Source organism: Triturus cristatus, chromosome 3_1 (assembly GCF_964204655.1).
Source record: "Triturus cristatus chromosome 3_1, aTriCri1.1, whole genome shotgun sequence".
In the NCBI taxonomy this organism is placed as follows: Eukaryota; Metazoa; Chordata; class Amphibia; order Caudata; family Salamandridae; genus Triturus; species Triturus cristatus.
Genome location: NC_140583.1, coordinates 99,770,352 through 99,798,182, shown reverse-complemented (window position 1 = coordinate 99,798,182; position 27,831 = coordinate 99,770,352). Strand labels below are relative to the sequence as shown.

The 27,831-nt window shown below is 47.0% G+C and overlaps 1 protein-coding gene across 5 annotated transcripts in view; it reads left to right on the top strand.

Moving 5' to 3' along the window:
• Positions 1–27,831, top strand: part of PRR5L (proline rich 5 like) — a 284,562-nt gene that overhangs the window by 197,287 nt on the left and 59,444 nt on the right. For all 5 annotated transcript variants that reach the window (XM_085643475.1, XM_085643476.1, XM_085643478.1 and 2 more), the window contains exon 8: positions 5,153–5,267. In XM_085643475.1, the coding sequence (XP_085499601.1) occupies positions 5,153–5,267 (115 nt within the window). The remainder of the gene's footprint in view (positions 1–5,152; positions 5,268–27,831) is intronic.

Here is a 27,831-nt window from a genome sequence, read left to right as displayed (position 1 = left end):
GTAACGAGGGCTCTCCTCAGTCACTCCTAGGCGTATTCTATAGGCATTTATGCTTGGCCGCTTGTAACAAGGGCTCTACTCAGTCACTCCTAGGCGTATTCTATAAGCATTTATGCTTGGCCGCTTGTAACGAAGGCTCTCCTCCGAGTCACTCCTGGACGTATTCTATAGGCATTTAAGCTTGGCCGCTTGTAACGAGAGCTCTCCTCAGTCACTCCTAGGTGTATTCTATAAGCATTTATCCTGACCGCTAGTAACCAGGGCACTCAGAGTCACTCCTGGGCGTACACTGTAAGCATTTATGCGTGGCCGTATGTAACCAGGGCACTCCTCAGAGTCACTCCTGGGCATATTCTATAAGCATTTATCATGCCTGCTTAGAACCAGGGCACTCCCCCAAGTAATTCCTGGGAGTACTCTATGAGCTTTTATCCCAGCCGCTTGTAACCATGGCACTCCTTTGAGTCACTCCTGGGCGTACTCTATAAGCATTAATCCTGGCTGCTAGTAAGCATGGCACTCCTCCGAGTCACTCCTGGACGTACTCTATAAGCATTAATCCTGGCCACTAGTAACCATGGCACTCCTCCGAGTCACTCCTGGGCGTACCCTATAAGCATTAATCCTGGCCGCTAGTAACCATGGCACTCCTCTGAGTCACTCCTGGACGTACTCTATAAGCATTTATCCTGGCTGCTTGTAACCATGGCACTCCTCCGAGTCACTCCTGGACGTACTCTATAAGCATTAATCCTGGCTGCTAGTAACCATGGCACTCCTCCGAGTCACTCCTGGACGTACTCTATAAGCATTAATCCTGGCTGCTAGTAACCATGGCACTCCTCTGAGTCACTCCTGGACGTACTCTATAAGCATTTATCCTGGCTGCTTGTAACCATGGCACTCCTCCGAGTCACTCCTGGACGTACTCTATAAGCATTAATCCTGGCTGCTAGTAACCATGGCACTCCTCCGAGTCACTCCTGGACTTACTCTATAAGCATTAATCCTGGCTGCTAGTAACCATGGCACTCCTCCGAGTCACTCCTGGACGTACTCTATAAGCATTAATCCTGGCCGCTAGTAACCATGGCACTCCTTTGAGTCACTCCTGGGCGTACTCTATAAGCATTAATCCTGGCTGCTAGTAACCATGGCACTCCTCTGAGTCACTCCTGGACGTACTCTATAAGCATTTATCCTGGCTGCTTGTAACCATGGCACTCCTCTGAGTCACTCCTGGACGTACTCTATAAGCATTTATCCTGGCTGCTTGTAACCATGGCACTCCTCTGAGTCACTCCTGGACGTACTCTATAAGCATTTATCCTGGCTGCTTGTAACCATGGCACTCTTCCGAGTCACTCCTGGACGTACCCTATAAGCATTAATCCTGGCTGCTAGTAACCATGGCACTCCTTTGAGTCACTCCTGGGTGTACTCTATACACATTTATCCTGGCTGCTTGTAACCATGGCACTCCTCTGAGTCACTCCTGGACGTACTCTATAAGCATTAATCCTGGCTGCTAGTAACCATGGCACTCCTCCGAGTCACTCCTGGACGTACTCTATAAGCATTAATCCTGGCTGCTAGTAACCATGGCACTCCTCCGAGTCACTCCTGGACTTACTCTATAAGCATTAATCCTGGCTGCTAGTAACCATGGCACTCCTCCGAGTCACTCCTGGACGTACTCTATAAGCATTAATCCTGGCCGCTAGTAACCATGGCACTCCTTTGAGTCACTCCTGGGCGTACTCTATAAGCATTAATCCTGGCTGCTAGTAACCATGGCACTCCTCTGAGTCACTCCTGGACGTACTCTATAAGCATTAATCCTGGCTGCTAGTAACCATGGCACTCCTCCGAGTCACTCCTGGACTTACTCTATAAGCATTAATCCTGGCTGCTAGTAACCATGGCACTCCTCCGAGTCACTCCTGGACGTACTCTATAAGCATTAATCCTGGCCGCTAGTAACCATGGCACTCCTTTGAGTCACTCCTGGGCGTACTCTATAAGCATTAATCCTGGCTGCTAGTAACCATGGCACTCCTCTGAGTCACTCCTGGACGTACTCTATAAGCATTTATCCTGGCTGCTTGTAACCATGGCACTCCTCCGAGTCACTCACTCTATAAGCATTAATCCTGGCTGCTAGTAACCATGGCACTCTTCCGAGTCACTCCTGGACGTACTCTATACACATTTATCCTGGCTGCTTTTAACCAGGGCACTCCCCCAGCTCACTCCTGGGCGTATTCTATAAGCATTTATGCTGTACGCATGTAACCAGGGCACTCCTGAGTCACTCCTGGGCGTAGTCTATAAGCATTTATCCTGGCTGCTTGTAACCATGGCACTCCTCTGAGTCACTCCTGGACGTACTCTATAAGCATTTATCCTGGCTGCTAGTAACCATGGCACTCCTCTGAGTCACTCCTGGACGTACTCTATAAGCATTTATCCTGGCTGCTTGTAACCATGGCACTCCTCTGAGTCACTCCTGGACGTACTCTATAAGCATTTATCCTGGCTGCTTGTAACCATGGCACTCCTCCGAGTCACTCACTCTATAAGCATTAATCCTGGCTGCTAGTAACCATGGCACTCTTCCGAGTCACTCCTGGACGTACCCTATAAGCATTAATCCTGGCTGCTAGTAACCATGGCACTCCTTTGAGTCACTCCTGGGTGTACTCTATACACATTTATCCTGGCTGCTTTTAACCAGGGCACTCCCCCAGCTCACTCCTGGGCGTATTCTATAAGCATTTATGCTGTACGCATGTAACCAGGGCACTCCTGAGTCACTCCTGGGCGTAGTCTATAAGAATGTGTACTGGCCGCTAGTAACCAGGGAACTCCTCTGAGTCACTGCTGGGTGCACTCAATAAGCATTGATCCTGGCCGCTTGTAGCGAGGGCACTCCTCCAAGTAATTTGTACTGACCGCTTGTTCACATCATTTATGGGTTGTTCCTAAGTAGCAGTACTTACGCTGGGTTTCTCCTGTGCACACATCTTGGTTTCTCCAATTGACTGTACAAGGCGCCTTCCTTCAAATTGCTTACCTGGGGACATTTCCATAGCATTTACCACGATTGCCTGTATGGAGTACACGCCTCCGTCACGTCTGGGTGGACTTCATGGACAGCCGCTCAATCAGGCACAGCAATTAGCGAAGCCTAATTTACCTGTCACATGCCTAAAACGAGGCAAGAGGATCAGTGTGGCCTCTGGCGCGTGTCAACAAAACGCTATCCCCATACGTCACACCACAATGCAAACAACTACTCACTCCATAATGTAAGTCCTTGCTAGTATAGTTCGTTGCCTAATCTGGGGTGTCAAGTATTGTATGAGCGGATTTACAGTGACCGCACATGTGACCTCACTGCATCTACTGCATGCGGAGAGGAAGTATCCCCCCTCCGCCATGGCTTTTAGGGATTGGAGCTAGGGATAGGGCTGAGTGGGGGAAGGTGTTTTTTTCTGAGCCAAACAGAAGTGAATCCCAGTGCAAATTCAGTTTTCAGGGACTACGCTTCTGCCTACAAAGAGTTAAAAAACAAAAACAAAACCGCGGGAAACAGCCTGTACAATTATTCTGATAGGTCCATTCTGATTTTTTACTGGTATCCTACACCTGGTTCTTTTGTGATTCGTTGAATGTCTGGCCAATCAGATTCCTGCAAGAACAGCATCCCTGGGTAGGCCCCTGTTATAGGACTATTCCAGCAGCCAATCGTAATGGCTGTGTGTAGCCCAGGTCTCTCTAGTCTAGACTTTGGTTGCTGATCCTGGGAATGCAAAGACAGCTGAAGAAGGGTGCCTGTCAGTGCGCTGGCATGACATGTACCCCCACCCCTTGTTCACCCGCTGTGCAGACTCCGGCTGCATTCTGTTGCTGAGAGAGGCCCGACCTGACCTGACCTGACGTGACTCTGGCTCTGCTGTCGCCCTATCTGCTTTAACGAATCCACCTCCTGGGTTTCCAAAGGCCCGCTTCGTGCACGGCAGTCAAAGTCCGGTCCAGAAGGGCTGGATCCCTGTCAGATATTTAGCAGATCCTGCATTTCAGAAGATCTATTTACAAACCCTAATTTGATTGAGATTGTTCATATAGTGTTTTTCCTAAATATCCTGTGTGGATCTGGCACTACTGCACCCATGTTGGAAACACTCGTGTTACACTAGCGAATCCACTGGCTCACAAGGGAGTGCCCCTGATTATAGAATTCGTACCCGCGAGTTGAGTAAAACGCCTACTAGATCGCTTTCGCTCTGATTTTGAAAAATTGTTATGTCAGTACTCAGTTGGCAGTTACAGGAGTGGCTCGCACAGGTAAGAGTGGTGGGGCAGATTGGTCTAAAGAGGAGGACTAAGGAAAAATTAAATATTTATCTAGTTTTCCCTCGTGGTCTGTCGAGTCCACCCCCACCCCGCCCTACCGCTCTTACCTGCACGGGCTGCTCCTGGGCAGTTCATATTTCTAAACCGTCCTTTGGTCCCAGAGGAGCCATCCTCTGCTGACAAAAATGTAGGCAGAGAAAAGTCAATGCACTTATAACACAAAAGGCATTTCCGTAGTTTCTGCTCACAATCAAAAGGTCCCAGGCGAAGGCTGCCCTGCCCAACGAGGGCTCCAGACATGGCAATGATGAGCTGAACTTTTACAGGTAAGTGACTTTCTTCTCTTATGACATCTTAGGTTCCTAAAGTCCTCCGCTCGTGGATGTATTATGAGAGCGCAGCTGTTAAAATCAATGACGGAAGGTGTAGTGTAGCCAAGGCACATGGATTATAGATGAAGGTTTATTAAGCTTGGGTACCAGTACCAGGGGCAGCATCCTTGCTGCTCAGCCCATTCCATCAACTGACACTCACTCATCCAACCACAAACCCACCCAGCATTCTAATGACCTCACTCACTGGCTGAGCAGCAGCGACCTGGAACACTAGGGAGGATACATAGCAACCAAGACCAGGCACACCAGCAGAAAACGATGCACTGGAAGGGGTTTATCAATGCCGCTGAGTTCTGTAAGAATTAAAGGTGCCCCCCTTTTATCCCACTGACATGAGCTCGTGTTGAGTCTGGGTTAACTTTGCAATCGGGTAACAGCTGTCCTTGTTTCTTCTGCAGAGTGTTCACGAACCCACAGGCCCCAGCGAGGGGTACCTGAGGCTCGAGCAGCTGACCAAGCGGGCCGTCTCGCCATACCTGGGAACGCATGGAGTCCACAGCAGCTGTGTGCTCGGTAAGGCCCTGAGTGATAAAACCATCTAAGGAGTCCTTGTATGTTCTGGGGGTGGGGAGGAGGTGGGGGCGAGGAGAGGGCTGTGCACATATATTCCAGCACAGCCGCAAGCGACAGTCTGACCTCTAAGCCAGTTGGACTCCAGATGAACAGACCTCATATCTGAAACTTGTCCAATCGCTGCAGACTGCGGGAGATTGTGGCGTAACATCTGGGCTTCCTCTGGAGACTGGAACAGCTGCAGCAGGGCCTTGTTTACTTTCACAACCCTGGTGCTCTTGCTTCATAAGAGTTATGCGCTTCTGGTAAGGGGGCCTTTGCCACAGTTTGTGTCCGAAGCACTATGCTCCAAGCTCTAGAGAAGAACTCTCAGGCACACGAAGGGTGCGACCCCACTGCTCTGTGAAACTGGGGTACATGGTCACAACTCCACTTCTTGCAGACCATCTGTGAGGTGACCCCCATCCACTGCATCGGGGAAAATGTGGCAGTCCAGAGGTTGTCACTTTCTGCACCTAAGACATTGCATTGGGTGTGGCCATCATGCCCACACTTCATCTGGGTTGTTGGCTGCCACAGAGCAGTGCTCGGTGTACAGTGCCACCACACTATGGCCACCATGGTACTGTTTGTTAGATGGTGATATTCTTTGACGAATTCTCTACTAAATCTAAAATGCCTGGCACTTGTCGCTGCCTCCTTCCATGGTTGGCAGGTCGGCACACTAGTAGTAGCTGTAAGTGACGTGGGATTCTGGAGCTCTTCTCCCACCACATTACTGCATCAGTACAGCAAGTTCCACCAATGCCCAACTACATGGGAAAATGTGTGCAATATTTTCTCATGAAATTTCATGAATATTTTGCAAAATTATGTTTTTGTCACGAAATTTGGTTTGGCAGTATCTCGCAACGCTTCTTTTTTTACCTGCGCATACCAAGCCAAAAGAAAATATCTTGGGAGATGAAACAAGACCGGTCTGAGCAGAAAACAGTCTCTCGGTGATGCATACAACCAAACCAGTAAGGGGTCCTGTAAGACTTTTTATGCAAGATGTGCACCTGGGTAAAAGATGTTCTGTAAAATTGCATTATAGAAAATTTCAAGGAAGGTCTTGAATCCCCAAATGCGAACATTGAAGTGTTTTGCAGATTTCTCCAGCATAGTTAAGCATTTCACCTACGCCTTGTATAGGTCTCCGCCTGCCTTCAGCTGCCAGCGTTCCGGCTTCGATCATCTCTTGACCGCCAAAACTCACAAGGTCAATGTTGGTAGCATCCTCATTTTAACTCCGATTCAGATCTTTTTTCCTGCGGAATTTGAAATGCTGTTCTCCACAGAAGATGGTTTTTAGCTTTGCCAAGTACATCCGTAGGATGTGACTCAGATGGCGCTTTTAGGTCATCGGATAGGTAGAGATCGGCGGTGCATTGACATTTTATGCCCTGATTGGGACTGAGAATTAGGCTTTTGTTGTTATAGGTTGCTTTCTAATGTAAACTAGGATACATGCATCACAACATTAAGGGTATTTACAATTCTTTCCAAATCCCTAGCATAGCCAACAGCATTTTAGCGGGTGGTCCGGTTGTATGTATGTAGCTCTTCATACCACTTGCTAGGTTGTAAAGCACTCTAGCTTTAATGGGATTCCTAGACTCCTTTCAGAATGCATAGATGAAAGGGTGTTTATGGATTGGACTATGTTGAATATGCAGAATTCCATATATGAGGTTTCACTGCGTGCCGGGCACAAAGCTGCACATGGCTGTTGCAGAAGGTGTGAGAATAGATGCAGCTGTCCTTACAAGTACCCACCTTTACCAAGATGGACCAAGAATAAGTCCTGCTGCAATGGATTGTTACCCAAGATGGACCATGAATAAGTCATGCTGCAGTGGATTGTTACCCAAGATGGACCAGGAATAAGTCATGCTGCAATGGATTGTTACCCAAGATGGACCAGGAATAAGTCATGCTGCAATGGATTGTTACCCAAGATGGACCAGGAATGAGTCATTGCTGCAATGGATTGTTACCCAAGATGGACCAGGAGTGAGTCATTGCTGCAATGGATTGTTACCCAAGATGGACCAGGAATAAGTCATGCTGCAATGGATTGTTACCCAAGATGGACCAGGAATAAGTCATGCTGCAATGGATTGTTACCCAAGATGGACCAGGAATAAGTCATTGCTGCAATGGATTGTTAGCCAAGATGGACCAGGAATAAGTCATGCTGCAGTGGATTGTTACCCAAGATGGACCAGGAATGAGTCATGCTGCAGTGGATTGTTACCCAAGATGGACCAGGTATAAGTCCTGCTGCAGTGGATTGTTACCCAAGATGGACCAGGAATAAGTCATGCTGCAATGGATTGTTACCCAAGATGGACCAGGAATCAGTCATGCTGCAATGGATTGTTACCCAAGATGGACCAGGAATAAGTCATGCTGCAATGGATTGTTACCCAAGATGGACCAGGAATAAGTCATGCTGCAATGGATTGTTACCCAAGATGGACCAGGAATGAGTCATTGCTGCAATGGATTGTTACCCAAGATGGACCAGGAGTGAGTCATTGCTGCAATGGATTGTTACCCAAGATGGACCAGGAATAAGTCATGCTGCAATGGATTGTTACCCAAGATGGACCAGGAATAAGTCATGCTGCAATGGATTGTTACCCAAGATGGACCAGGAATAAGTCATTGCTGCAATGGATTGTTAGCCAAGATGGACCAGGAATAAGTCATGCTGCAGTGGATTGTTACCCAAGATGGACCAGGAATGAGTCCTGCTGCAATGGATTGTTACCCAAGATGGACCAGGAATAAGTCATGCTGCAGTGGATTGTTACCCAAGATGGACCAGGAATAAGTCATGCTGCAGTGGATTGTTACCCAAGATGGACCAGGAATAAGTCCTGCTGCAATGGATTGTTACCCAAGATGTACCAGGAATAAGTCATGCTGCAATGGATTGTTACCCAAGATGGACCAGGAATAAGTCATGCTGCAATGGATTGTTTCCCAAGATGGACCAGGAATGAGTCATTGCTGCAATGGATTGTTTCCCAAGATGGACCAGGAATGAGTCATTGCTGCAATGGATTGTTGCCCAAGATGGACCAGGAATGAGTCATTGCTGCAATGGATTGTTGCCCAAGATGGACCAGGAATGAGTCATTGCTGCAATGGATTGTTGCCCAAGATGGACCAGGAATGAGTCATTGCTGCAATGGATTGTTACCCAAGATGGACCAGGAATGAGTCATTGCTGCAATGGATTGTTTCCCAAGATGGACCAGGAATGAGTCATTGCTGCAATCAATTGTTACCCAAGATGGACCAGGAGTGAGTCATTGCTGCAATGGATTGTTACCCAAGATGGACCAGGAATAAGTCATGCTGCAATGGATTGTTACCCAAGATGGACCAGGAATGAGTCATTGCTGCAATGGATTGTTGCCCAAGATGGACCAGGAATGAGTCATTGCTGCAATGGATTGTTACCCAAGATGGACCAGGAATAAGTCATGCTGCAATGGATTGTTACCCAAGATGGACCAGGAATGAGTCATTGCTGCAATCAATTGTTACCCAAGATGGACCAGGAGTGAGTCATTGCTGCAATGGATTGTTACCCAAGATGGACCAGGAATAAGTCATGCTGCAATGGATTGTTACCCAAGATGGACCAGGAATGAGTCATTGCTGCAATGGATTGTTGCCCAAGATGGACCAGGAATGAGTCATCGCTGCAATGGGTCGTTACCCAAGATGGACCAGGAATGAGTAATTGCTGCAATGGATGTTGCCCGAAATGGACCAGGAGTGAGCAGTTCTTGTTATGTGTCGTTCTTTACCAGCGCCCGGGAATAGGGCAATGATTTGTTCCCACACTTTATACCTAAAAGGCATTGATGCAGTGCATAATTCCATCCCTCGTACATAACAATACGCAGAATGCTACCCTACTGTAGATGACACCACGAACCACTCTCTCTTCAACAACCATTGGTGGCACGCACAGTGTTTCAGGTCCTGTTTCTTGGACACAACTCTTGTATACCAGAAATAAAAATGGTCGGTGATCTAATTGCATAGAAATAGAATTGGTTGGTGATGTAATTCCACAGGTACATTCTTGTGTTGGAGATCTTTTTATGCTGCCATCTAGGTTTAACTTAAAAGCAGGAGATATACAACGCTCGAGGTAGGTTCACCACCTTAATTTTCATTTCTGTCTGTTTTGAAGAGACATTCACGGAGTCACTGGCAATGTGGCATTCTTTGACTACATGCAGACATCAGGATTGCCCAGTTCTCTACCCTGTTCTTCGCAGTAGGGCATTGAAACTGATTAAGTGGCATTTTAAATTGGGCTGGGCGTGAAATTCTGCTCCACTCACTGAGTTTTTGCCACTCAAATTATCACGCGGAGTGCTGAAAATCTCTACTCCATGGAGCTGAGTTTTTTTCCTCGCTCACCAACGTTAAGTTGGCCAGCGGGAGTGAGGACCATCTTACTCCAGACCACCTCCTGGCAAGATTTCTCAGCGCAGGGGGTCACGGATGGCTGTTACCACTCACGTTGAGAATCCTTCCGTTCGCGTTGAGGAAGCTGCCCTTGAGTAGATAACATGCTCGAACGGCAGAAAGAAGCCGCTCCCTCTCACGCTGCACATAGTGCGGGTCGTCCTGATTTTCCACCGCGGGACAAACACACAGCACTAAAAATCAGTGTGAACGGCACAACCTATTGCACTCTGCTACTTGTGGAATTCTGCGTAGCGTGGTGCAGATGGTGGACAGAGTATTTTTTAGGGACAGGAGCATATTTTTCATTATTAGATTTTTTTGACCCGCAACAAGACAAGCTAAATGGGAGAGAGAAAAAGAAAGGAAAACAGTGACAGAGACCCAGCATGGAAGAAAGAACTTGCAAGAGTGAGATGAAGAGACATGAATGAAGACAGGGGCATAAGGTGGAATCGCGACTAGCAGCTTTGAGATACAGCGAGCTGGTATCTGGCAGCGCTGGCCTCCAAAAAAAACATTTGAGCACCTGTACTTATTTATTGACTGAACGAGGCACTATTCAGTCTGCCATATACAACACATGATCTTTTCAGTAACTAAGGTTTAAGCTATAAATATGTCAACATGTTTAATAAAAGAGTGCACCCATGGAGTTGGGATCGTGTTTAGTTTGCAGCTTGAAAGATATTCGTAGCATCAGGCGCCAGTCTATTAGTCTCTAGTTATTATTCAAATGTACAAGTTTAGTTAACATTCACGTTGAAAAAGTTACAATTATATGAGAATCTATTGAAGTTTCTCAATTTTCTCAGTCTCGTTACAGCAAAGAGCATTGCAACCAATTCCTTAACACATACGTGTAGTGGACTATGGGTCTGTCGCATGATCATGACAGAACGGCTTTTTTTATCGATTTGTTTTAATAACTCTTTATTACCGTTTCATATGACAAACTTATTGTATTACAACTATGTTCGAAGCACTTACCATATCTAATAGCATGAACATTATCGTATTAGCCGGTCCATTATAGGGCCGGAAAGGTGTGTGTTCCTCATACATTAAAAGCTTGCTTCTCCCCTGAGGCGGAAGCCGGGGGTTCTCTGCTCTTTCCTGGAATCATTTTACAAAATTTATGCTTGTGTGTTATTCATTTAAATAAAATAGTTTTTAGAGCATGTAAATATTTTAGCTGCCTTTTTATCCCACCTGCTACCTTGCAGCGAGATTGGCATTCGCTTTGAGGCTGTTCATTGACCTGCCCTGACTCCACGCTGCTGTTGCTGGGCGCTGGCTCATTCGATTTTCCTCAGCCGCCATCTTGAGTAGGGTAAGGCTGCCGGGCTAGTTGTTCCTCCCTCCCACCCTCCTCTTATATGTATAAAAACAAGGAATCATCCCGTCCGCGCAGCGGGCGGGTGCGCCGGCGGCGCGCCGAAGGCGTGCCAAAGGCAAGCCCGTCTGCGCCCGTCCGCGCCCGTCCGCGGCCGACCGGGGCCTGGGGCCAGGACCCCTGCCCCTGCCACCTTCACCACCAGGAACGAATGCAGACTTATTCACTATACCATCAATGATCTGTTGGCCCTCCGCCCCAAAGTTGCAGATAGCTGTCGCCATACTGTGTCTGTAGACTCAGACTCTTTCTCTCCTTACTGCGCTACCTGTCATTTTTCCACCAATGGTTGGAGTAATGACGAGTTGATGCTGACTAATGTGAAACTCACTCTATTAAATTGCAGATCTATGAAAAAGCATAAACAGGAGATACATGATCTGGTCCTAGACGGAGATCTCGATGTGCTTTTTCTAACCGAAACTTGGCTAGATGACGCCTCTACCCCTGAGACATTAGAGGCTGTCCCTGTAAACTACTGCCTACTCAGACTTGATAGAGAAAAACAAAAAGGGGAGGGATTGGCTATAATCTATAAAAACAATCTTAACTGCAGTTTGGAGAAGGCCACATTATCCAACTGTGAAGGTGGTTTCTTTACTATTAAAGTCAATCCTCAAACGATCATTAATGGATTCCTCATGTACCGGCCTCCTGGCAAGTCTTTTCAATTTAGCAACCAACTTGCAGAGCTAATAACCCAGCATGCATTACGGTACAATAAATTTCTTATTTTGGGTGATCTTAACTTTCACTTCGAGGACCCTAATTGTAAGGAGGCACAAGGAGTAGTAGATCTACTTGAATCCCTAGCACTTAAACTCCAATCTACATCCCCGTCTCATCAATTAGGTCACCTTTTAGACCCTGTTTTTGCAAACTGGGAGGGGGTTACAGTTGCAAATCCGATTCAAATACCATGGTCCGATCATTTCATTATTCCTATTGAGGTAGCTATTGCCCAACAGAAAAACATATTTACCAAGCCCAAGCCCCAAAAACGCAGAGACTGGAGAAAGTTTACGCCGGATGACTTTAAATCCGCCCTACTTAAAGATCCTCCTCCGCCTAGCAATATTCTGCTTAATGCATGGAATAACTATGAGACATGGTTGTCTAGGGCCCTAGATTCTGTAGCACCATGGACATCCAAGCCACCTGCTAGAAAAATTAAAACTGCCCCCTGGTTTTCCAAAGATCTTATAGTAGCAAAGGCCAAATGTAAAAATTTAGAACGTGGCTGGAGGAAAAACTATTCTCCTGAAGCCATGCTGAACTATAAAAGTGAATTAAAAACATACCACAAACTCATAAGAGCAGCTAAAGGCGCCTACTTTAAGGAACGTATTGAACTTGCTAAGAATCCCACTAAAGAACTCTTTTCTATTTATAAAGAACTCACTGTTCCTGCTAGATTGGTGGCCCAAGACAACTACTCTAATGAGTTATGTGACGACATTGCGGACATTTTTTGTGAAGAAGGTAGACGCAATCCATGCCACATTTGCTGGTAATCTGCCAACTAAACACATTACTGTGAGAAACGACCTTGTCTCGAAACCCCTCCTGACATGTTTTAAAGTCCCGGAGAGGCAGGATCTGCTCACTATCATAAATAGCATCCGGTCTGGCTCTCCACTTGATGTGATTTCTCCTAAGCATTGCAAGGGGGTCTTAGAAGGCATGATTGATCAGATCGAACACCTTATCTCCCTATCTTTTCAGGAGTGCTATGTGCCAGATGTATGGAAAAGGGCTCAAGTAATTCCCTTGAAGAAAAAAGCTTCAATGCATATTTCCCAGCTTCAAAATCTTCGCCCTATTTCCCTTCTCCCTTTTTGTGCGAAAGTGGTAGAGAAGGTAGTAAACATAAAAATTATGAAATTTGTTGAGGAGAATTCCCTTCTCCATTCAACACAGTCTGGATTTACAGCGGGCCACTCCACGGAATCAGCGGTTCTCTTCTCTACTGAGTGTTTGAGACAACTAGTTGACGAGGGGCAGACGGCAGCGTTGGTTCTATTAGATCTAAGTGCAGCCTTCGATACTGTGCTGCACTCAACGCTGCTGTCCCGCCTCTCAGATATGGGAGTGACGGGATCTGCACTGGAATGGATTAAATCCTTTTTAGCAAATAGGAGTTTCAAGGTGCATTGGCCCCCTTACAAATCCTCCCTTAGAAAGCTCAGACATGGAGTTCCTCAGGGCTCCAGTCTGAGCCCTACGTTGTTCAATCTTTACATGGAGCCTTTGGCCCATATTCTGAAAGCCTTTGGAGTGGATATCGTCACATATGCTGACGACACCCAATTAATAATCAAACTCACTCACAACCAGTCCGATGCGGCCACCAATTTTTCTAACTGCATGCTCTCCGTGGCAGGGTGGATGAACAACAACTGTCTGCGCCTTAACGGCGACAAAACAGAACTTTTAGTTGATGGTAAATCCCCCTCCGCTTGGCCACAGGCCTGGTGGCCTCCGGAACTTGGGGTAACTCCTCAGCCGGTGGAGTCTGTCAGAAACCTGGGGATCTTGCTGGATACGGAGTTTTCCTTTAAGCATCAGATTAGCAAAATCACAGGCAAATGCTTTGGAATACTTAAAACACTCCGTAAAATTCTCGAGTTACACCCCATTAGTGCTAGAAAAACACTCATTCATGCCTTAGTCACGCCTCATTTGGACTATGGCAATGCTCTCCTTCTGGGCCTTAGCAAAAAAGGTATTCACCAACTTCAGTGTGTACAAAATGCTGCTGCACGCATGGTGTTAAACCTCCCACGTAGAGCATCAGGTAAAAAGGCACTTCATGAACTCCATTGGCTCCCTATTGAGGAGCGAATCAGGTTCAAGGCTCACTGTTTTGCTCATCGCATCGCCCAGGGTAAAGGCCCTGGCTACCTGCGTAACCTTCTCACTCTCCATCGTCCCATCCGCAATCTTAGATCTGCTGGAGCTATGTTGTTCCAACTTCCCCGCGTTTGCAAGACCAAGATTGGAGGTGCTTCCTTTAGGTTCCTAGTTAGCAAACACTGGAACAGGCTTCCTCTTGATCTTCGCATGGAGCCCTCTGAAGCAAGATTCCGATTAAAATTGAAAACCCACCTATTTCCATGTATAAACTAACCTTCCTTGTATTTGGATCTGGGCTTGCCCCGGACTTTGGTCTTTTAGGGGAGCAGCGGCACTTGTTAGCGCGGGGACACACTATGTTAGTGTAACCAGGCGCTCTAGAAATGGTTTCATTATTATTATTATTATTATTATTATTATTATATATGCCAAGAGTTGAGCACATTCCAACTCTGAGTAACTCAGCTGACGGTCACACTCTCCTCCCCTTCCCCCGAGGGAGTGTTGATGTGAAGCTCAAACTGAAGGGGAGGATTGAGGTGAATATATGTACACCCCCAGTCCATGACTCTTTCCCCGGAAGTCCTTAAACGTTTTGTCACCGTCATCTCTGTTGGTTGGCATTCTACGAATGAGAACAAATTCTTAAGGAGTTATGCAGGCGTTCCTTCTACTGGAGAGGATGGTCTCGCCGTTGGCACCAGAACTTCCATTTCTGGGAGAAGGCTACTGCACACATCTTCAACTTTTTCCAGCTGATCATTCATTTGATACATCACCCTTATATGCTGCCATTTTATATATCTCACTTTAGCATGTCTCAACGTCTGGATATTGCTTTGTTCTCCATGTCCGTAGTTATCTATCCTTCGCTTATGAGAGTAGCAAACCATCTCTTCCTTTGGTACGTGATTTCAGGATATTCCAGTATCATGCAGCAGCACTGCTCGGCCACGTTAGGGTGCTTGATACATCTAGGGTCCCACTCATTATTTTCCACACTGCGTCCGAGTGTTGTTTCAGGCCAGGGCATTCCCAAATCAGGTGGACAATATTACTGTTTGGCTGATCGCATCTCCAGCAAGAAAGGTCCCGTTTTACCGCGCTGCGGTTTGTAAGGGCTGCAGATTTTAATCTTTTACTTTGTGGAGTTTTTTAGCGCGTTTTTGGCGCGTTTGGCACTTGTTTTTGTTTTATTTGCTGTGCACTGGCTGGGCTCTCCCCCCCCCTCACACCTGCATTTAATTTGAGGAATACTCACCACCGTTTTGGTGGGCCCGGGTTCTGTGGGTGGTCCGGGGATCGTCTTGTCATCGGCGACCAGCGCCATCGTGGATTGGGTCCAGGCTTTTTTTGGCGGGCGCCATCTTGGAGCGTCCAGGCGCTCCTCCCTCCACTTCGGCGCCTATTTAAGGCACTTTTAATCGGCGGTCAGCCTTGAAAGGTCCCGTTTTACCGCGCTGCGGTTTGTAAGGGCTGCAGATTTTAATCTTTTACCTTGTGCAGTTTTTAGCGCGTTTAGTGCGTTTTCGCGCGTTTGGCACTTGTTTTTGTTTTATTTGCTGTGCACTGGCTGGGCTCTCCCCCCCCTCACACCTGCATTTAATTTGAGGAATACTCACCACCGTTTTGGTGGGCCCGGGTTCTGTGGGTGGTCCGGGGATCGTCTTGTCATCGGCGACCAGCGCCATCTTGGATTGGGTCCAGGCTTTTTTTGGCGGGCGCCATCTTGGAGCGTCCAGGCGCTCCTCCCTCCACTTCGGCGCCTATTTAAAGTCGCTCTTACCCGCGCAGCGGGAACGCGCAGCTAGGACGCCGTCGCTTGCCAGAGTCCTGCCCGTCTGCGCCCGTCAGCGTCCCGGAGGCGTCTTGGCGGCGGGCGGGGCTCTGTTCACCGAGAATGAGTAATCTGGGCCCTCATTTGGTGCGGTACTCTTCTAGGGAGCTGCGCTCCTTAAATCATAGGGAGAGCTGCTGTTGTACTGTCTTTCCGGGCCGCTATAGGGGTAAGTCGCGATGTCCGGGTTGTGGCTGGCATCCAACACGGGTTCTGTCATCAGCCCCGCCTATTGACATAGCTGGTGCAGAGTATGCCTGCATGCTGTTAAACACCAGATCAGCTCGCAGCCATGCGCAACACATCTTTGAGCTCCTCGAGACAGAGAAGCCACTCTGCCTAATGCTGACGGAGACTTGGTGGGGTGAAGCTTCTAATCCCGATGTGGCGATGGCCATTCCGCCGGATTTTGACATCTTCAGGAAGGACAGAGCAAAGGGCAGGGGTGGCGGGGTCGCATTGGTGGTAAAGAAGGGCACGCCCTGCACTATCTTGCCCACTGAGGACATCCGCGGCTCGGAATCGTTGGCTTTTTCAATTGTGCTAGCGCCGCATCAATCAGTAAAGGGACTGTTAGTCTACCGCCCCCCTGGTCCGCTTGGGACGTTTTTTGCTGACCTTGATTCGGTGCTGGTGGGTCTAGCACTGAGAGCAGAACACTGCTTAGTGGCGGGGGACTTTAACATCCGGATGGATGATCCGTCGGACCCCGCCACTATTAAGCTTTTGGAGGCTATGACTCCGCTGGGTCTCACCCCGCATTTGCAGGGCCCGACCCATGACAAGGGGCACACTCTAGATCAGGTCTTCTCGACCTCTCCTTTAGTGGTGAAAGAGATTCTCCCGGTCTTGTGGTCGGATCACTGGCTGGCCAAATTTGTAATCAGCGGCAACGTCAGGGCGCCTAACCCTGTCTCACAGCAGCGGGGACGAGCCTCTAGAGCATTTAGCAGGGTGACCCCTGAGATGCTGGCTCGGGCTGCTGCGACGCACCCTTGCCCTCTGTCTGGCGAGCTAGAGAGAGACCTGGAGTCCCTGCAAGAATGGCTGACGGAGAGGCTGAATGACCTGGCCCCAGTCCCGCCCCCCCGCCCGACATCTAAGCGGGTCTCGGCCCCTTGGTTTACCCCTGCTCTGTGGGCTACGCGGCAGCAGTGCAAGGTAGCCGAAAGGGCCTGGCGGGCACATTATGACAGCAAGGACAGGTCTGCCTACAAGGCTGTGGTTAAAGCTTCCCACCGAGACATCCGCCTCGAAAAGAAAGCCTATCTTGCGGGGAGAATCGAAGCAGCTTCGAACTCCAGTAAGGAGATCTTTACCATCGTTCGAGAATTCATCTCCCCTCGGACTACTGCTTCGGAAGAGGGGCCCGTAGAATCTTGGGCGGCGGATCTTGCGTGTTTTTTACAGGCAAGATCAAACTCATCCAGGACTCCTTTCTATCGAGTGAACCGGTTACATTGCCGATGCCCGAGGCGGGCTCGCCTCCCCCAGTTGCGCAGGGCGCCTTATTGGCTGAGTTTCCATCTCTGCCTGCCTCAGCTTCTCTAGCGCTTATGGGCAATTTAAAATCTGGGTCTCCGCTTGACCCCTGCCCTGCTAAGCTCCTGGGTAAACTGGCGGAGGTGGTTAATCCGCTGGCGCACCCTCTTCTCAACCTCTCGTTGAGTCTGGGAGAGGTGCCGCCAGTATGGAAGCAGGCAATGGTCATCCCGTTGCTTAAAAAGCCGGGACTTGACCCGAAAGCCCCAGCCAATTACAGGCCAATTTCGTTGCTGCCGGCTCTTGTAAAAATTCTGGAGAAGCACGTTCAGTCGGTGCTCTCCAATTTTCTGGAGTCCCATGAGATCTTACATGACTCCCAGTCGGGCTTCCGTTCACATCGCAGCACCGAGACCGCGCTCCTTGAGGTTTCTGAAACCATTAAAGGGGTGTTGGATACCGGGGGCAAAGTCATGCTGGTGTTGTTGGACTTGTCGGCGGCTTTCGACACCGTCCCCCATGAGGGCCTGCTCGCAAGACTCTTTGAGATTGGTCTGCGGGGGACGGTGCTCAAATGGTTTTCTTCCTTTTTGGCCGGCCGCCGGCAAACGATCTGGACATCATCTGACACTGCCGTAATGCCGCCTCTGGGAGTCGGGGTCCCTCAGGGCTCTATATTGAGCCCGACCCTTTTTAACATCTTTATGACCCCTTTGGCGGTGGTGGCGGAGTCATTTGGTGCCCGGATCGTGTCGTATGCCGACGACACCCAGCTTCTCTTCTCTTGCGAGAGAGGGGCTGACTTTGACGGGGAGAGTATCCAGAATTGCCTTTGGGCTGTGTTCGCATGGTTCCAACTGAACAGCCTCAAGTGCAATTCCGACAAATCGGAGGTGCTCTTCTTCGGGTGCGATACGGAGCCTAGCTGGCAGGCCTGGTGGCCCATCGACATGTTCCCTCCGTCCGGCTCTTCTCCCATGGCTAAAAACTTGGGGGTTAAGATGGACAAGGGGCTGACGATGAAAGCCCAGATCTTGGGGGTAACCGGCACTTGCTTCGGCCTGTTAAAAATGCTGCGGAGGTTCTTGCCTCTCTTGTCCGAGGAGCACAGGAGGCTGACGGTGCAGGCTCTGATAGGCTCCAGGTTGGATTATGCCAACATTCTTTACCTGGGCCTGCCAGAGTATCTGCTACAAAGGCTTCAAGTTGCACAGAACGCGGCGGCCAGGGCCATCTTTGGCCTAAGTAGACGGGCCAGCGCCTCTGGGTTGTTGGGGACGTTACACTGGCTACCCATCCGCAAACGGATTGCCTTTAAGGCTCTGACCTTGGCCTACAAAGCGCTCCATGCTGTGGCAGCTAAACATCTCCAAAAGAGACTGACCTTTTACCATCCGACACGCTCGTTGAGGTCAGAATCTCTACTTTTGGCGGCTGTTCCGCGTGTGAAGAGGGCTCGCCTTGTGGGCCGCTCTTTCAGTCTGTTGGCCCCACAGATGTGGAATGCACTACCGCTCCCTTTGCGGGGGGCGTCTACTCTCCTTGATTTTAGAAGAGGTCTCAAAACCTGGCTGTTTTCCCAATAGGTCTGCCAGTAGTTTTGTTTTCTTTTTGTTTATCTTTTAACCTCTTTTAGCTGTGTTGTGTTATTCTGAAATCTGTTCCCCTTACCTAAAAGCGCCGGGACACTCTTTTTGAGTAACCGTTGCGCTATACAAAAGAATAAATAACATAACATAACATAACATAACATAACATGCTCCTGGGAGCAGCCCAGCGTCGCGTAGTCTCTTGGTAGACCACTGCTACCTTTATAAGATTGTAAAATAACCAAATTTTAAACAGGCCTCTTTCAAGGATTTATCGTGGGTTGACAAACGCTCTATGTAGTCATCTCTGGAGTATTTACAGTGTAAACTCTGATATATTTAAATGCTCTGATATTGGGCTGAGAAAACATGGTAGATAATGATTTTCCGGAGCACCGTTACCGCCCCTCAATTTGTGTCCCAAATATGTAACTATTTAAGAATTAAGGTTTCTGGGTTATCAAAAAGATGTGGGTCCAGTAATTTATTGAGACGGTGGGATAAACGTCCATAGTTCATAAAATGTGTTTGTGTAACATATTATTCAGCTGGTTGTACTAAGAGTGGTTTTGCTTAACTAGCTAGAAGTAGATGGTCTGTTGTAGTAGTTCCTTTAGATTTAATATCTGCCGATATTACGTCTGTACCTTCATTCCTTATGCTGCCTTTACTGCACAAGGGAGCTCCTCTGTGAATGTTGCTGCTTTCTCTCCGTGTACTGACTGCCCACTGCCAGGCATCGGATATTGAGAAGAGTACGGGGCTATTGGAAGTCAAAACATGTTTATCTTTCATGTAGAGTCATCTGATAGTCCCTGCGTTCTCCTAAATGGCTCCCAACATTGACCCATGTTGGGTTTTCTAAGGAGTCGTGTAGTAAATATCTTACCTGTGCTACTTGCAGTGGCAACCAATGTGATTCTATATGTGATTCTATATTAACAAGGCTTAGCGCGCCATTGGTTGCAGTGAAAAATGTAGGCATTTTAGGGTGGGGCTCCTACCCTCCCCATGTGAAAAGTTTTTAATAGATTTGTCACCTCCATCATTGACAAGGGTACGCGAACAAGTAACATTGCAAATGCATAATCAAAATAGGGCATCACATTAATCTATATTACCTGTACCTTTTCCCACTTAGATGAATTTAAGATAGACCACCTGGACAAGTGTACTTTAACCATGTTGGGTAAGGGGCACACGTTCTCGTCCACTAGTTTTGCCATGTTGTCCATCAAAATGGGTGCTCACAGATGGTTGCTATTATCAGGTATCTTGTATGTGGGCATGCCTCACACTTCCTCCAATTAATCCAGTATCAGAAAAAACATTGAAAATAGCGAGAATGCCCCTATAAGACCATCTATGGCTCATGTCAGATTTGATAAAGTAAATCAAATGTTATCCGTATAAAATAAGGGCTTGTCGTCTACCGGTGATGTCCTAATCCCCTCTGTTATTGTGTTGGATGGCGCTTGCCAGATGTTCCAGGGCTCAATTGAATATTAGGAGCCAGTGGCCAGCCTCAAACATGGATGAGGTGGAACCATTAAAAGTCACCTAGGCTGTTGGTAGTATAGAGCCATGTTACATTCCTCTGGTCTTTCTCTCCAAATCACTTTCTTTCCATCACGCGCAATAAGTGATCTCACTCCACCCTGTCAAAAACTTTCTCCACCTCATCATCGTGGTCTTACTTGCCAGAGTACATGGGCAGGTGGTCGCAGATGGGATGCAGAGGAGGTGTTCGCGACAGAGCTCGCCTAAGCCAGATCGATAATTGACGGAATCACTGTTTTCAGTCTGTTAGTCAGCCACCAATCTCTTAACATCAACGTTAGTTCATTAAGTCGGTCTGTAGTTTGCATTGTTCAGTAGGTGCTTGTCTGGTTTAAGAAGGAGGAATATTTTGAACCTATTTAATTCCCATAGCGGGATTTTGCCCTCACAGATTTAGCTTAATATTATGCAAAAAGAAGGACACTTTAGTCGTTTGTTGACCATCTAATATCCAAAGGTGAAGCTTTGACCACAGGGGCTTTGTAGGGGAGCTCACCTATAACCCTGCTTGTCACATCTTCAGTAAAATCACATTTTAGAGCCTGCACTTGATTGGGTGTCAGTTGCGGTGGATAGAGGACTGCTTCTTATCTTTGTGTTTTAGCATCCAGAGTAGTATACATTTTATAATACAGTCAAAAAAAGTAAGTATCTCTGAGGGGTGTATGAGCATGACGCATTGTGCATCCCAGATCGCCAGAATGTAATGATATGCTTCGTGTTGCCTCAGTTGCATGGCAAGCAGTTGGCCGGGCTTTCCCCCATCTCATGTAGCAAAATGGCTTTCCCATCCTTGGCCTTATGTGTTCTGTTCAGGTCATATTTTGCTTTTAGCAGTTCGCTTAGTGTCTTGCGAGTGTGTGGTTGAGTATTGTGAAGTTAGGAAGGTCCCACGTTATGTCTTTTTGATTGGGCACTGCTCATCTCTTAAATTGTGCTGGCTATCTCATCACTTCTCCTCTTAAATGTGCTTTACCGGCCACTCAAATATTTTGTGGTGGGTCCGCCTTATCTTCGTTCTCCTCTAAATAGGTATAAAGTGTTCGTGTTTGGCAGCAGTTTTCCATTGGGAGTTTGTATTTTGACATACTGAGTCCCTGTTGTCCTACCGCGGTTTGAGGATGCCAGGATTGAGGCGTAACTGTATGGTATTGTGATCCCAGACACTATTTGGCCCCATTGTCATGTCTGTCATTCTGTTCAATATCAACGTTGAGGTCAGGAAGTGGGTCTATATGGGTACGTGCACGTGTGCAGGAGGTGAACATGAGGGGGCGCGCGGTTACCCACTGGTAACGAGAATTGGAGTTCTCTGTGTGATTGGGGTTAGTAATGGCATGCCTAGTTTTGAGTACATTTATGTGCTAATTTCTATATACAACTATTGTTACTTGTATTCGTAGCTAGCACTAACATTACCCATATTCAAGGCTAGAAGAAGGGGATTGTGACAACCCTTATGGTTTCATCCTCCTGACAACTTTTGAACTATCGTTACCCCTTACAGTAGAGTACTTGTACCACTCTTAACGTCCAACAATATATTACTATGTAGTGTCTTATCTGGAGGATATCGTATTGTGTTCCGTTGGGACCATTTCAGAAGAGATCTGGACTTGTCACTTGCGTGGGGATAGTTAGTCCGATTTTTCGATTTAAAAAAAATAAATATATTTTTTATTCCAGAGACCGTTATCTTGTCGCTCCTTCAACCTGCTTCTTCCTTTCATGCGAGTTTCGATCAAGGTACATATTTTTGAGTCAAATGTTTATCAGCGTCTTCCTGCCATTGGGACGTGTCCATGTCCGTACCTTCTAGCTAATCCAGGAACCCTTCAAGTCGGCTTGGATCCTCATATTCCGTAGTTCAGTTATCCTGACTTTCAGCACGGTGGCCTGGTCTCATAGGCTGTAGCGAATGCCCAATTTTTCCAGACATGGCTTGAGTGCCAGAAATCTTTTCCATCAAGGTGCCGTTACCTGTGATAAGTTTTGTGATACGAAAATCTATTGGCCCTCATATAGAAAGGGGCCATGTCGTTCACCTCAATGATGGTCTCTCTTGTATGTTGTGCCTCATTGAACAATTGATAACGACTCTTGCCACCTTAAGTCTAGGGAAGTGTCCAATATCAGATCCGGCATGTGTGTAAAATAACCATCGAAAACCTAATACAGAAAAGGCTGAGTTGCTGCTAGTTATGTTATGTTATGTTATATGATTGTTAAAGCGCAAACAGCTGCCCCAGCAACGGAGCGTCCCGGCGCTGACCTAACCAGTACCTGAGGGGGGGGGGGGGGAAGGCTACAGAGGACTAGATGAGGGAAAAGAGATGGGTTTTTAGTGATTTCCGAAAGACAGTCAGGTTAGTTAAAGTGCGGATATGTTGGGGTAATGAGTTCCAGAGTCTAGCCCCCAAGACTTTGAAGGAACGTCCACCCATTCTACAGAGCCTGAATCGAGGGATCGACACAAGGTGTTGTCCCAGTGAGCGTAAATTACGCTGAGGGCTAGTGGGAAACGCAGACCAAATTGGAATAGTCTTTCGTGGCCCCCGGAGTTGGGTTCACCCCCTCCCCCCCTCAAGGTGAGACAAATAGGAATCATGACATCAAATGTGATAACCAGCTTTCTTTCCAGCAAGAGACTCTCCCTCAGTGGCGTAAAGAAAGTTCAAGGGGTCCCCCTGCAATGTACACGGAGGGTCCCCCTCTCCGGATTTAAAGCAGAGCGCTCAGGTTTAGATACTGTGCTGAGGGGGCCCCCTACAGCTTGGGGGCCCCACCGCACCACGGGGGATGCGGGGGCCTGTGTTACGCCCTGCTCTCCCTGTGACTTCTACCTGCTTCGGGCTGCTGAAAAGCCTTCACAAAGTACCTCTTGTTCTCATTAAGGCTAGGAAATCGGTCACCCATGCCTTAATAATCTCCAGGCTGGATTACTCCCAACGCACTTTAAATTGCCCTACCACAAAAAAATGTGGTGGGCAGATTTCTGCTTCCTTTACCCAGACACTGTTCAGTTTGTTTAAGATTGAAAGATTTTCACTGGCTCCCTATTGACCAGAGAATCCAATTTAAGATCTGATCGCACAGTTAAAGAGCTGTCAAGCACTCTGGCCCATTCAGTCGTCAAAAGTTGCTCAAATTCTTCTCGCCCACTAGACACCTTAAGTCTTTCGACTCATCTCATTTGTCCACCTTAATTCCATCCTGTACTGAGAGGGGGGTCTTCAGCAGTCGTCTCGGGGGCTACATTATGGAATCATCTTCTGCTGGCTCGGTGCTACTGTTGATCATAATCTCTTTGTTAAGACTATGAAAACCTGTTGCTTCACCACTGCATCCATGTTCTCAGGCCCACCGGTTCCTTCAAAAGGTTCTAAAAAGTGGTGTCTTGTGACATTGTGCTGTGCTCTTCAGTGGGGTTTTGAGTTTTCCCTGTAAAAGCCACCGAATACTGTGTCGTCAATTACAATATAGAGTTAGTATCATTTTTAACCACATATTAGTTGTATTGTGCCTTCAATGTATTGTTATGTACGTCATCATTGTAGATTTTATTCAACTGTGGGTCTATGGAGAAGTTTGTCTGTTAATTGAGAGTGACACATTTGGTCGCCTGTGATATGAAGGGGATTTAATCCTTCACTGGAGAGGCAAAGGAGCTGCTAATTCACTTGTGTGCCTTCTGTGGTTGTTGATAGCTGGGCAGTCTCTGTACTGTGTCTATCTTGGTGGTATGTTTTCTTATGAATCAAGGCAAGAGTAGCTGCACATGGGTGTGCACTGAGCATTAAGCATTGGTGGTGGACAATGAAATCAGCTTTTTTTGCTGACCTAATGTTCCTCTCGCATATCTTACTAGGCCTTTCAGAGTACGCCTTTCAGAGTACTAGACTATTCAAGATGGCTGCCGTTGCCCACCCTCTTCCTTTGTCTGTGCCTAAGCACAGTGTTGTTGGGGTTCTGCCAATGTTGCAAAGCCCACCCACAGCTCCACTCAGGCCGAGTTCCACCTGTATTGCTCTACCAGGGAGTGCTGTAGGCCATGCAGCTCTAGGTTGTAGCTCTATGCGTCACACATATGTAAAGGCTCCGCCATAGTGTTGAAGCACTGCTTTTTTGAGGGTGTCAATGGGTGCTGCAAGTGTAACCCATTTTCTGCCGACTGTGGGGCCTTCCATCACCCAATTCTCAGTGCTGCAGCATCATCGGCCTTAAACGGGTTGGTTGTCACCGAGTTCTACTGAGGCATCGCCTTCTTCCTAGATGCTCCTCTTGCCCACTTATCTATTTCAATTCCGTGCTCCTAATTGTGTTCCTCCCTATTCTTGTTGGTCCTGCCCCTGGAATGATTTAGTTTCACACTGCTTTAAGATTGCTTGAGTGTATTTTTTCACTGCTAAATTTGGGGAAATATTATTGCATAAATTCTCTGTTTTTAGTGGCCAGTTTGAGTACATTCCCTGCTCTCTCTCTCTCTCTCTTTCTCTCTCTTTCTCTCTCTCTCGCTCTCTCTCTCTCTCTCTCTCTCTCTCTCTCTCTCTCTCTCTCTCTCTCTCTCTCTCTCTCTCTCTCTCTCTCTCTCTCTCTCTCTCTCTCTCTCTCTCTTTTTCTCTTCTTTCTCTCTCGCTCTCGCTCTCTTTTTCTCTTCTCTCTCTCGCTCTCGCTCTCTTTCTCTCTCTCTCTTTTTCTCTTTCTCTCTCTCTCTCTCTCGCTCTCTTTTTCTCTCTCTCGCTCTCTTTTTCTCCTATTTTTCTCTTTCTCTTTTTCTCTCTCTCTTTTTCTCTTATTTTCCCACCCAGCCTTCTGCAGTAATCCTCTGTAACCCCCCTCACATGCACTGCCTCGATGTTGCTTTCTCCCCAACCACGCCCTCTTTCTGCTGACATGCTCTCCACTCACTCTCTGCCACTGCTCTCTCTCCTCTTCTGACCCTTTGCACGCTGCCCACCAATATTGGCTTCACTAATGCTAGCAGGATTGGGTCACAAACTAATCCATACCATTAGAAAATAAGCATTGTCAAAGCATTCGCAAATTGCCTTTGCGAATGCTTAGTATTATATGTTGCTGTCAATCTCTAAGAAAACATGCATTGGTAATCAAAGTTAATAGATGTACTTTACTTCAGGTCGTCGGACCCTGTTGTCTGGTTTTATGTTCTGTTTTTGTCTATTGTGAATGCTCTGTTTGTGGTTCACGGTGGTCGTGAGATACACAACAGTGACTACCTGGTATTCATGGGAGGAGTCCGTTTTGGAAACACCCCACCCTTCCTATAGTAACTTCTTCAATTTTGGTCTGTTGAAATCGTGTTACAAGTTCCCCAGCATATAGTCCAGTTTTTTTTGCATCCGATAGCCAAAAATCATTACTTATCGAATGTGATCAATATAGCCAATTACAATATTGCCCATTAAAATGGGAATAATAGGCAGATTGTTGTACTTTCTGCACCATAATCCCCATAGCCCCTCTGCCTCCCAAGTAAATATCAGCAAGTTTGATGCGCTATCTAGCCGGAGAAAATACCCACGTAGACTCCTATCTCCACTGTCATTCTGTCTCCATATATGCAATGTTACCTGAATTTAACGAGACACTCTTTATAGAGTGCCTAGGGTGCTTCAACCATCCATGTGAGGCCTTCGGATGACCCTGCTGGCAGAATGAGGCTATACCTGCCCCACCTTCTCCGCATAGGACCACGCCTCTTTGAGAATACCTACCCAGCTGAAAGGTCTACAGCACCGAAGTCTTTCTGGTTGGGGTGGGTAGTAGATGGGAGGTAGGTCTCTACTCTCTCCACCTACCGGTGCTCCACCGCAGTGCTTCTCCTTGCAAGGCTGAGGTGCAGACCAGCCGTGTGAGGTGGCTCGTACTGCAGGGGACTTCTAGGCCGAAGCCCCCACAGTTCCACCCGACACTTCTTTCACCGCAACAGCTCTACATTGACCCTCTTAACTACATGCTGTTGCTGAACAGCACACACTGAATGTAGTTTAAGTTTTACCGCATAACCCATGCAACTCATGCTCTGGGTTTACCTAAACTTGTTTACTTTACACCTATTTGTCCTGGGAGGCAGGGGCGAGAGGGTTACTGCTGTTTGACCAATCCAAATGAATCACTGTTTAGAGAATGAGACTGTCTGCTGCACACCCTGTACCGTAGGCTACTTTTCAGTCCAGGAAGACACTAGTAGTTTTGTTTGGAGTTGGTGTGAAGTTGAGCAGCGGGCATCTTGTTCCATCTTCCTTTCTGGATGAGCTGACCTGGATAATGACGGATATCCTAGACAGATCACTACTAGATAGATCAATGTGCTTTCCATCCACCCAAATCCGCTGCGTCTCTTCTGTTTGGTACACCTGGGTGTGAACACAAATGTGTAAATATCTTTCCCATCTGTATTCCTCTGTCACTTCTTTCTCCTTTTTTCGCTGTTGTTCCTTCCATGCCTCCATGCCTGCCCTTGTATCCTATCCCATGGCTTGGATGTCCAGCGGTTTAAACTTTACCAGAGAGCACAAAGCACAGGTAACCAATGTTCCCTCTAATCATTTTCCTCTTTGTGCAAAAATGTATTGTTTGTGTGTTCCCCTTTCTGATGGATACTTCAAATGGCAGATTCCTTCCCTTTAGAATAGTCCCCATACGCCAGCCACACCAAAACCCCCACTCACTCGTAAAAATGGTCATACTAATACAAATTTGATTTGTGACAATCTTAATAATCAATATTACTCTTTTTATTCAACATCCAGCCAATACATATTAACCATTCTATTCAAAACATTTCTGATATATTTATAACAGAATTAATTCAATTCAATTCAGCTTTATTCGGTACAAATTAATGTCCATAAAAGCATACACAATCACAGTTACAAATACAAAATATGAACATCTTATAGCAGACATAATTACACATCATTAAACAATATTAATAGTTAAAAAAGACAATAATTTACACCTTAAAATTACATAACTACATCTAAAAACACATGCTTTTCCTCACATTGATGCATTTGTTTAAAAAAGTAGCAGTATAAAAACAAATGTCAGCAGATTGTAAATTAAAAATCATTTTCATAGCTTGCTCAACCGTACGTGTACCATATTTAACAAACATGGGTTTTAGCAGGATAGTACGAAAGTTAGAGTAGAGCTTGCAGAATAATATAAAGTGCATTGTGCTCTGCTTTGAAATCCCGTCACAACTACAAGGACCTACAGGGTATTTCCTCATTACAGGTTGTGCCACCAGATGGTGCACTGTTCCAAATCTCAATC